At 40.2% G+C, this 11,774-nt stretch overlaps 1 protein-coding gene across 1 annotated transcript; it reads right to left on the bottom strand.

Moving 5' to 3' along the window:
* Window positions 1-7,758: 7,758 nt before the first annotated feature.
* LOC112196514 (MDIS1-interacting receptor like kinase 2) lies at window positions 7,759-11,340 on the bottom strand. The gene is made up of 2 exons (XM_024336878.2): window positions 8,370-11,340; window positions 7,759-8,281 (listed from the first exon to the last, which is right to left on the bottom strand). Exons 1-2 carry the CDS (start codon window positions 11,191-11,193, stop codon window positions 7,935-7,937), a joined length of 3,171 nt encoding a protein of 1,056 aa, XP_024192646.1. The 5' UTR covers window positions 11,194-11,340; the 3' UTR covers window positions 7,759-7,934.
* Between the last annotated feature and the right edge of the window lie 434 nt (window positions 11,341-11,774).

Below are 11,774 nucleotides of genomic sequence, written 5' to 3'. Positions count from 1 at the left end.
CTGGTTCGTTTGCTCTTCGGCTATTCCCACGCTACCGTTAGTCATGGTGATTGTTATAGTGGGATGACCTTTTGCTCAAGGAGTCCCACAAACGGCGCCAATGTTAATGTCTAAGATTCAGCGGTAACCGAATCTTACTCAACGCGAGTTCGAGAGACGAACTGCTACTTGTGATATTCTTCCACTATCTGTCAAATAAAATACAAAGGGCATCAGAGGAAGACCACGGTTGGCGGTCTTCTCTTCTCCGATGCCTAAGTCAGTCAATGTATTTATGTTGATTGAATAACGTTAGGTAAGTAGTAAATGTGTAATTAATTAGGAGAGAGGAGTGGACCTTTTATAGGTGGGGAAGAAACTGATCTCTTCTTTGTTTTTTTGATGTGGGACTGATATGCTTTAGTTCCTAGCTTCTGATGCTTCAGCGAGGTGATCTTAGCGCAGCGCGTGGCGGTGAGTCAAAGGTGATCTCGGGATGAGCCGGAGCTCAGGTGATAGCCTGTTTAGCTGTGCTTCCATAGGTCACACCCTCTATAGTTGTTGGTACCGCTAGCGGCAGTATGAGCATGGCTCATTGTAGCTGATTATGCTTGGGCAAATGCTCATGCAAGTACAATCTCTTATATAGTGATAGTCGATCTTAGTTTGTCGAGTCCGCTCGTGAAAGACAGGATTTGCTGAGATGTGCAGCGCTGCTCTATTATCGCAAGATATAAGAGCTGGTTCTTGATGCAATACTCCTAAATCCTTGAGAAGATATCGAAGCCATGTGAGTTCACAACAAGCATCAGTCATTGCTCGATATTCTGCTACAGCTGAAGAGAGGGAAACAGTTTTCTGTTGGTTTGATCTCCATGAAACTAGTGAGGGACCAAGAAAGACATAATAATCTGAGGTGGATCTTCTAGTAATTGGACAACCTGCCCAATCGGAATCACAGAAAGCACGCAGTCTAAAATCACTCTTAGAAGAAAAGAACAACCCTTGACAAGGTGCCTTCTTAATATACCAGACAACACGCAAAGCTGCTTCCATATGTAGCTTTCGAGGCTGATGCATGAACCAATATGTAATGTCTGGTCTCGAATTGTAAGATATATTAATCTCCCAACAAGTCTTCTGTAACGAGCTGGATCTTTTAGCAAGTCACTTTTGTTAGACAACTTTAAACCTCTTTCCATAGGACTATCAACAGGGGCGGCTACGCCTATTAACCCTACATCCTTGACAATTTCTAACGCATATTTACTTTGAGAGAAAAAGATCCCATGGCTAGAGTTTGAAACCTTAATACCAAGAAAATATTTCAAGTCTCCAAGATCTTTAATACGAAAATGGGAATGGAGGAAATTCTTGAGTGCAGGAATACTTACTGGATCATTTCCGGTAATTAAAATATCATCAACATCAATTAGGAGAGCAGTAAAGGATTTGCCTTGTTTCTAGGTGAACAAAGAGTAATAAGCTCTTGATTGTACATAGCCTGCAGACTGAATAGCCTCTGAGAATTTGGCAAACCACTAACGGGACGCTTGCTTTAGGCCATACAATGACTTGTGGAGTTGGCAGACTAAGTTTTCCTCCCCCTGTCTCCAAAGCCGTAGCGGAGGAGACATATATATTTCTTCCTCAAGATTGTCGTGTAAGAAAGCATTGTTGACGTCTAACTGGTAAAGAGACCAGCCACAAGTTGCTGCCAAAGCAAGGAGACATCGAACAGAGATAATCTTGGCAGTGGGAGAAAAAGTGTCTTGATAATTAACACCCTCCATCTGCGTAAATCCTTTAACAACTAATCGAGCTTTGTATCACTCGACGGAACTATCAGCTCGATGTTTAATTTTATAAACCCATCGGCAGTCAATTGGGGTCTTACCAATCGGAAGAATAGTGAGAGTCCAGGTTCCATTGTCTTAGAGAGCTTGCAATTCAGACATCATCACCTCTTGCTATGCCGGATGAGTGGCAACCTTGGAATAGGAACATGGCTCGGTGGTTTGGCTGATTTGAGCAAGGAAAGATTAGTATGCAGGCTTACATCGGTGATAAGAGACATAATTGTAGAGGGGGTAGCGGGTGCCTTTGGTCGGACCTAGAAACAATGAGGATGACTGATCGGAGCGGGGAAGCATGACCTATGAGATGACATAATCCTGGAATTTAACCAAAGGGGCGGTGGTCCAACTGGAGTGACGAAGGGGCTCGGCTGGCAGTTGTTCAGCTTAGGGTGCGAGGGCCGGAGAGGGTGCTGGAGGAGACGCCAGAGGGGACGCCGGCGGTGGTGATGAGGGTACCGGTTCAGTTTCAGAGAGTGCAGGGGGTGGGTCGGCTAGAAGAGGGGATGGGGTCGAAAAGGAAGGAAGGGAATTATCTGTAGAGTCAATGTTGGGAATAGACTCAAGGTTAGGGTTGTTAAAAGGAGTTGGGTCAAGGATTGAAATTGGAATTGGGCCTGAAGTGGTGGCCAAAGGAGGTGAAGTGAAATTGGGCTCGACAGAGGCATAAGGAAAAATGTATTCATGAAAAATCACGTCTCGACTAGTAAAGATCCGTCGAGTTGCTAGATCAAACAATTTATAGGCCTTTTGTCCAGTATGGTAACCAATGAAGACGCAGTTGATGACACGAGGGTCAAACTTATGGGCAACATAAGGATTTGTAGCGTAAGCTAAACAACCAATGGTCTGAAGGTGAGAAAAGGAAGGGAGTTTATTGTAAAGACGTTCAAAAGGAGTTTGAAAAGACAGAAGAGGAGTTAGAAGACGATTGATGATATAGATTGCAGAGAGAATGCATTCTCCCCAAAATTGTGTAGGGAGTTGAGCGTGAAATTTCAAAGCTCAGGCGACTTGCAAAATATGACGATGTTTGCATTCCACTACCCTATTCTGTTAAGGCGTGTAAACACAGGAATGTTGGAAAATAACACCATTATCTTTGAAGAAAGATTGGAGTGAGAGGAATTCAGCACCATTGTCACTCGAAAAATTTTAATATGGGATGAAAATTGAGTAGACACATAGCTAAAAAAATGCTTCAAAAGTGATTGTGTTTCATCTTTGTGACTAATCAAAAATATCCAACTAAAACGCGTGTAATCATAGACAAAGGTTAAAAAATAATGAGCACTAGAAAGAGAAGGGTATATCGACCCCAAATGTCACAATGAATAAGATCAAAAGGTCATACAGATGAAATTGAAATAACGCCAAAAGGCAAACAACTTTGCTTAGCCAAATGACATATAGGGCAAGCATTATTAGAATCAACAAAAATATTCAGAAAATTCTTGGCAATGAAATTTAAACGGGAAAGGGAAACATGTCCTAAACGGTTATGCCAGAGATCGATAGATGAGGTGGTGAGGTTGCAGGCTACCGGTTGGTTGAAATTGAAGGAGGGTTGGTTGATGTTTTCTTCATCACTAAAGCCACCAAGTAGTATAGGCCATTACGCTGCTTACCCAAACCAATCATCCTCTTCGTAAATAGATCCTACAAGACACACCAATAAGGGAAAAAAAGTCACCGAACAATTTAAGCCTCTCGTTAGTCGACTAACGGATATCAAATCATCCTTGAATGCAGGCACACACAATACATTATGCAAATAAAAGGAAGAATTCAAAGGCAACGACCCTTTTGCAATGATATTAGCTCTCTCTCCACTAGGCAACAATACGTGAGGTAGTGAACAATTCTTATTTCCATGCAAAAAAAATTTTGTAGATGAAGTAATATGGTTTGTTGCACCGCTGTCAATGATCCAGCGGTTAGAGGAGATTCTACACAAAGCTGGTGGAGTCATTGGTTTGGTCAAGGCTGCATTAACTTGAGAATTGGTGCCTCCATTTTTGACGCTCAAGATAGATATGAGCTGTTGTAGTTGTTCCTCAGAATTACCAGAAGCCCCAGATTTGATGTCATCTTTGGTCAAGGAATCAAAGACTTAATTGGCAGCAGGGGCACGGTTGCGCCATCATGTTTACCCTTGTTTGATCTCTCTTTTGGATGCCCAGGAGGGTATCCAATTAGTTTGTAGCATGTCTCAATGAAATGTCCCATATCACCACAGTAGGACCAACTTGGACGCCCTCTGTAGGAACCAGAATGACGGTGATCTTGATCATTGCATCATCCTTCTTGTGAACGTTCAGATTTGGTTGATCGGGCTTGGTTGAACCGGTTATTCCTTACTGCCATGGCTGCACTTGTACTAGATTCCGTGGAACCATGTGTAGTACTGAGAAGTCTTTGTTTTTCTTCTTGACAAACAGAAGAATAAGGTTGGCTGACAGAAGGAAGAGGATTCATCAAGAGTATTTGTCCCCGAGTAGGACTGTAAGATTCATTTAACCCTATCAGGAACTGCATCTATTTTTTCCGGTTTTGTTACGCACCACAAGTACATGAGGACGCGTCAGTATATGAAGCCAATTCATCCCAGAGGCTCTTCAATTTAGTGTAGTAGACTAAAACAGAAAGCTGATCTTGTCGATAGTAAGCAATCTCTCGCTGGCTTTTAAAGATGCGAGGGGCATTGCTTTGAGAGAAACGCTCACAAAGGTGTTCCCAAACTTCACGAGCAGTAGTGTAATATATTACACTATCATAGATTTCCGGGGTTATAGAATTGATAATCCAAGAATGGATCATATCATTGCACCGAGACCAAGGTGCATAATCATCAGGATACTTTTCTGCTGAGGGCGGTTTGATGACACCATTGACAAAGCCAAGCTTGTTCTTGGTGTTTAGGGCAATGGTCATGGCTCTTAGCCATGTGGAGTAATTATCTCCATTGAGTGGTTTGGAGAGCAAGACCAAACCAGGATGATCTGAATGATGAATGAAGAAGGGATTTGAGATATCGACTTTTGGGGGATCTGATCCTTCTCCCATGATTTAGGATATTGAAGAATGAAGCTTGCTGCATGAGAAGGTAAGGCACAGCGGCAAGGGAGAGAGTCAGGATTTTACTCCTGCTCTAATACCATGAAAGAAAGAAGATTGGCTGGAATGGAATTGCATTGATACAGTGTCGATTACATATAGAGGGTACAAACCTATATTCACAAGGTAACTAATATCACTGATCCTATAATCAATCTATAATCAAGGAGTACAAAAGTAACAGATATCTACAGATCATACATTCCTCATACAGAGGATATTTAGGATTAGTTTCCTAACAGGATTGGCTTCCTAACATGTTGTACTCTTTTTCTCTTTCGACCAAGGTTATTTTTGTCCCACATTATTTTTTTGTTACTCGGTAAGGTTTTTGACGAGGCAATGAGAGGAGCACCACGTTTGGGCAACATAAAGGGGAGTGTTCAAGTATATCTGAATTGTATGTCTCTCCCAAACTTTAATTACTTGTCTGAGTTGTAATAGGGTTGATATTAGAGATATTCTCGGAGATATCTTCATAGATATCCATTTATTGTATGATTATGTTTCCATGTACAACTCTGATTCTATGCTTGTAATCCTCTATATAAAGAGGCCCCAATTATTGATGAAAGAGACATCAAATTCTCTCCTAAATTTCTATTCCCTTAAAACATACTTATATTTTTCAATTTTTTTTTGTGTTATGTATGCATGTGTTGACTGCAGAGTGATTGAGAAACGAACACATTGTAGTCAAGAACCACAAAAAATCACTCACCTTTTGGTTATTAAGTCACTGACTTGTACCAAATCACCAAGAGAGACTAAAAGAAATCCAGAAAAAAAGAAGATCTTATAGAATAAAAAACCAGAAAAAAGAAGATAAAAAAATAAAAAAAATAAAAAAACAAAAAAGAGAGTGAGGATAAACTAGATCACAGGCTTGCTCACCTAAGGGACAATTTTAAGAGACTGTGAGAGTTAAGTGAATCTCAACCACATGTATTAAATATAAAAGCAGAAATTATAACAATTTAAAACTGTGCATTTATTTTTAGCCGTCAGATTCACTTGTCCCTCACAGTCCCTTAAAAACTGTCCCTTAGGTGAGCAGGTCTTAACTAGATCAAAAAGAGAACAAAGGAGAGATGTGAGCCATACGTGATCAATTGGTAGGGGATAGCTGTTTGCCGCCGATGGGTAGTATCACACCAGTCATGTATCCATCAAATGTAATCATAGTACACAACTTCCCACTAGCGATGTGTCCAAGTCCGTGGCAGAAAGCAAGGGTCGATTATGATGACCAAGCCCCCTCTGTTAATCACTTAATCTCTCATACAACTCAACTAGAGGTATCTGTGTGTTTTTTCTTCTTCTTGGAATTAATTGCAAATATTCTTTCATCTTTGTTAATGTTGATCATTAAGTTACGCAAAAACAAGTGCTAGATTTCTGGTGAGGTTACTTCAAAGGATGGCAATAGAACTTTCCCCAATTTGAAAGACAGCCCAAGCAAATTGGGACGAAGAAAGTCTATTATTAAGTGGGTGCAAATTCTTACTAGAAAACTGTAAACACACGAAATTTAATGAAAATAAAATTCATTAAATAAATCAATCAGTATTTGAAATTCTGACCAAACGAGCTTAGTTGGCACATGAGTCCTACAAACGGTACACGTGGCTCGTATATCACTAAAATTATATGAGCTCCGAAGATGACACATGTCAAAACACGAGTGGTCCAACCATGTAATGACGTGGAAGCGTCAGTTTATCGCTGATTAGTTATTACTCAAGTTAAGCATTAAAACGGATCAATCATATTAAACTGATTGATCTTGATGAAAATCAAGCATTAAATACAAATATCGATCGGATTAAATTGTTAATTCTGATTGAAATCAAGTATTACATATAAATATCAATCAAATTAAATTGTTTAATTTTGGTTGAAATCAAGCATTAAATCAAACATAATTGATTGGCATATTCCTTAAATAAAAAATAATTAAATCAATCAATTAAAACTGATTGATTTAATTACACAATTAAGGTATGTGATTAATGTTGTGTCATCAATGCATTCCAAGTTGAGGAAAAATTTGACACTATAAATACCCTTTCTCACATCAAGAGAAGGGAGGAGAGAGATGGAAGAAACCTTTCCAAAGCTCAGAAGTCTCTCAGGCTCGTGAAGAACCATAAAGTTGCCAAATAGCTGGTCCCTTCACCTCATCGACTTCAGACAGATGAAAGAAACCTCTCCAAAGCTCAGGAGTCTCCCAAGCTCGTGAAAAACCATCAAGCTGCCAAATAGCAGGTCCCTTCACCTCATCGACTTTTGACAAACAAGGATATCATCTGCAAGCTTAGAAGTCGTCAAACTCGCAGAGTATCAACAAGCATCAAGCACACGTGCCAACTAATCCGTCATGAAAGCCGTACTCGCCACGTGACACCACTCGTGGTTCAAGTCTGATCAAGATCAAGCCTCTACAGCCCTTGATCATCCGTCGTCTTCAAGTCGTCAACAAAGCAAAGCTTTTGCCAAGTTCTTCATCAAGCTCGTGGAGAATCAACAAGCACCAAACTCACGTGTCGGTTCATTCTCTATCGAAGCTGAAGAATGCTCACCACGTGACACCACTCATGGCCTAATACCGATCAAGATTAAGCCTATGCTGCCCTTGATCAACTGTCTTCTACAAAGCGTCAACATAACAAGAAGTTCGCAGTTTCGCACTACATTCGTTCGATTCAAGATCAAGTGCTCGACACCCTTAGATCAAACCATTGTCGGAGATCGAATCAGAGGAAATTTTTGTGAAAGAGTAACTACAGAGATTCTAACCCTCAAATTCATTAATAAAATATATTATTTTATACATGTCTCCTTTCATTTGTTGTAGGATTTTCATGTTTACAAAATCTCAAGTTTAAATGAAATGAAATGATCAAACTAATCAGTACATGATTATGCTCAAACAAGAGCATCTTATTTATGCCATACTCATAAGCCACATAATTCAAATAATTAACTACTGAGTTGCGCAAGTGTAATCTCTGGTTGTCTTGAGGAACTTGCAGGGTGGGATGATAAGACCTGCGAAACCCTGTGCATTGTTGGCCTGGATTGTGGATGGGGATGTTTGCATGCAATTGCTAGGCTTGCGATGGTTACCAATTCATCATGAACATGAGGTGTGGGAGCGGGGAGGCGTTGGTCCAATACATCCTTCAGCAATTTGCCTCCATTGGCGGATGAAGACGAAAAAGAGGAGATGATTTCACCCAGCTGCTTCCCCATTATCACTTCCAGTGCCAGCACCCCAAAGCTATAAACATCACATTTCTCAGTTACCTTCATTGTGTAAGCCAACTCTGCCAAACACATAATGTACGTCCATATATAAGAATGTATACAAAGGCTAAAGTATAAAATTTAGGAAACATGTGCTAACTGGCTTACCTGGTGCTATATATCCATATGTGCCTGCACGGGCAGTCCAATTTGATGAGTCTGCATTTAGAAGCTTAGCGGTCCCAAAGTCTGAAACACAAGGCTCATATTCGTAATTGAGCAAAATGTTGTTGCTTGATATGTCTCGATGCACTATAGGCGGTGAGCAATCATGATGCATATAAGATAGGGCATGAGCTACACCTTTCACAATCCTCACCCTTGTGCTCCAATCCAGTTTGTTAGCTTCGTATTCTTTGCTCAAGATTGAAGCCAAGCTACCTTTTTCTAGGTAGTCATAGACCAAAAATGAGTGATGGGCGTGTGAACAGAAACCACGAAGTTTCACAATGTTCCTGTGCCGTATTTGTATCAGTGCCCTTATTTCGTTGAGGAATTCCTTCCGAGACGACTCCTCACCATCAAGTATTGCGTGGAGTTTCTTCACTGCAACTATGTTGTTGGATAGCAGCTTTGCCTTGTACACACTTCCGGATCCCCCCTTTCCGATGCAATACAGAGCATCAAAATCATTGGTTGCCTTGATGATTTCTTCATACATTCTTCTTCCATCGAATTCAGATATGGAAAAAAATTCTTTGTGTTGCACATTGCGCTGCTTTGTGTCCTGCTCTGTTTTTCTTCTTTTTCCAACCAAGGCAATTGCAAGGACGGCAAGTACAAGTGTTCCCAAAATAGGGAAAACAATTAAAAACAAGTGTCTTTGATTTGTCTTTGAGGAATGCTTAGTTTCCGTGGAGGGAATATTGCAGGGTTGAAGTCCTGCAACATTGCCACACAATCCTTCATTGCCTTCCAAAGCGCCATCTTGAAATGCTTTGTTGTTGGGGACGGGACCATGCAACTTGTTGTAGGATATGTCGATTTGAACCAGGCTATGCATTTGTTCGAAATTTTTGGGTATAGAACCAGAAAGTTTATTGTGGGAAAGATTTAGAATCTCCAAGCTTTGCATTTGGCTAATTTCTGATGGTATCTGATCCTCAAGTGAATTATGACTTAAGTCTAGGAGGGATAGCTGGACCAATTTCCCCAATTGAAAGGGAATATCTTGGCTGAATTTGTTGTTGCTCAAATTCAAGTAGTGTATTTTGGAAAAGTCACCTAAAACTCTTGGAATTGACTCATTGAATTTGTTGGTGGACAGGTCAAGATATTCAAGATCCTTCAATGATTCAAATTCAGAAGGTATGTGACCCCAAAGTTGATTATCATTCAGAGTCAGACTCAACAAAGAAGTCAATCTCCCAATCTCATTGGGAATCACCCCAACTAAACCATTTGAAGAAAGATCGAGTACATGAATTTGGGTTGCATTGCCAATCTCAGGTGGGATGCTGCCACTCAGGTTGTTTCCAGCCATTTGTAGGGTTGTTAATTGAGGACATTGTCCCCACATGGGTGAGATTTCACCGTAGAAGTTGTTATGGCTAAGGTCTATATGTTGAAGATTTGGATAGGCACCAAATTCTTCAGATACATTGCCTGTCAAATGATTATCTTGAAGGAAGACAGTTGTTAAACTCTTGCAGATTTTCAAGCTTTTGGGGATTGGACCCGTCAATTGGTTGGTTTTTGCTGTAAAGCTTTGCAATGATTCACCATGGCAAATATTTTGAGGTAAATGACCAGAAAGTTGGTTAATATCCAACTCGAGTTCAATCAACTTCTTGAGATTCCCTATCTCTTGGGGGATGGAACCAGAAAGTTGGTTGTCATGGAGGAATAAGAAAACTAGGTTACTCAAGCCACCAATTGAAGGAGGAATGGAACCATTGAGTTGATTCTCACCCAACTCTAGATCCACAATTGATTTCAAATTCCCAATCTGTTCTGGAATGGTTCCAGATAGGTTATTTTGGTAGAGATAGAGAACGGAAAGGTTTGTCAGATTACCTAAAGATGGTGGAATTGAGCCAGAAAGTTTATTTTTCTGTAGATTCAAAATAGTCAAGTTGCTCAAATTGCCTAGAGAAGCAGGTATAGGACCAGAAAGTTGATTTTCATGGAGATACAATGAGGTCAGGTTGTTCAAATTACCCAGAGAAGCCGGGATCATACCTTCTAAACTGTTGTGGTTCAGAGCAAGCTCAGAAAGAGAGTTAAGTTGACTAATCTGGTGAGGAATTGAGCCATTTAATTTGTTTTCATCTAGGTGAAGGACCTCAAGATTTGTTAGAAGACCAATTTCTGGGGCGATCATACCTTCTAAACTGTTTTGGCTCAGTGCAAGGTCAGAAAGAAAGTTAAGTTGACTAATCTGGTGAGGAATTGAGCCATTTAACTGGTTTACACATAGGTGAAGGACCTCAAGATTTGTTAGAAAACCAATTTCTGGTGGGATTTGCCCAGACAACAGATTAAAAGACAGATCAAGATAGATGAGTTTAGAGAGGAAACTAATCTGAGGTGGAATGGCATCACAGAGTTCATTGTAGCTGAGTTCAAGATATGCAAGATTAGGGAAAGACAAGAATGATAATTCATGGAGCGTACCTTGAATACCAGAATTGGTGAGGTTTATCCTGTTGACACTACCAGCAGTGTTGCATGAAATGCCTGTCCAACCATTGCATGGACTTGCATTTGCTTTTGGATTGGTGGAATTTCTAGGAGAGTAAGTCCATGAGGTCAGATTATTCTGGGTTTGGTTTCGAAAACTGGCTTTCCATTTTAGAAGGACCTCTGCTTCACTGGAACTAGCACTAGAACTAGCAGAAGCAAAAGCATTGTTTGATGATGAAACCAGCTGAGCATACAAGATAACGCAAACTAGAAAGCATGCTTCACCATAAGAAGTTGATGTGCTCATGTTTTTTGAATGTGTAGGCTGTATGAAAAGTTTTAGTACTGGAGGGCTTTATTTATAGTGCTCTGCATGCATTTGTGGCATTAGCTAGTGTTCTGCGTGTGCCTTTGTTCAGAATTGAAAAGTCTGGTTTGATTTTGCTTTCTGAACTGTGATGGTTTTGGTTAATTTGGGGAGACTTTGGAGCTTTTGTTTACTTGAGTCTAAGTCTCTGTCCATTATCTCAGAAGTTGAAATCGGAATCAACGTAGCTTTTCTTTGGTTTCAAAATGAAAGTGATAGAAGTGAGAATAGCCAAAGAAAATTTATTCTTTTTTTTATTTATTTCAAGTCCTGTCTGGCAGCTACACCAAAGTCTCTGTCTGTTTTCCCTCAAGTTGAAATTGGAAATTTGCATCTTGTCTTTGATTTCAAAATGAAAGTGACACGAGCAAGAATGGCCAAACGGAATTTTTTTTTTTTTTTTTTTAAGTCCTGGCGTAGAATTTGCATGGTGAACAGATCAAGATGAATCGTATTTCCTACCGTTTTGCCGCTGCACCTGCAGTATGGTTGTTATTTCCTAAATTATGTTTATTTCCAAT

The sequence above is a fragment of the Rosa chinensis genome, chromosome 4 (genome assembly GCF_002994745.2).
Source record: "Rosa chinensis cultivar Old Blush chromosome 4, RchiOBHm-V2, whole genome shotgun sequence".
Lineage (NCBI taxonomy): Eukaryota > Viridiplantae > Streptophyta > Magnoliopsida > Rosales > Rosaceae > Rosa > Rosa chinensis.
This window is presented reverse-complemented; position numbering and strand designations above follow the sequence as displayed.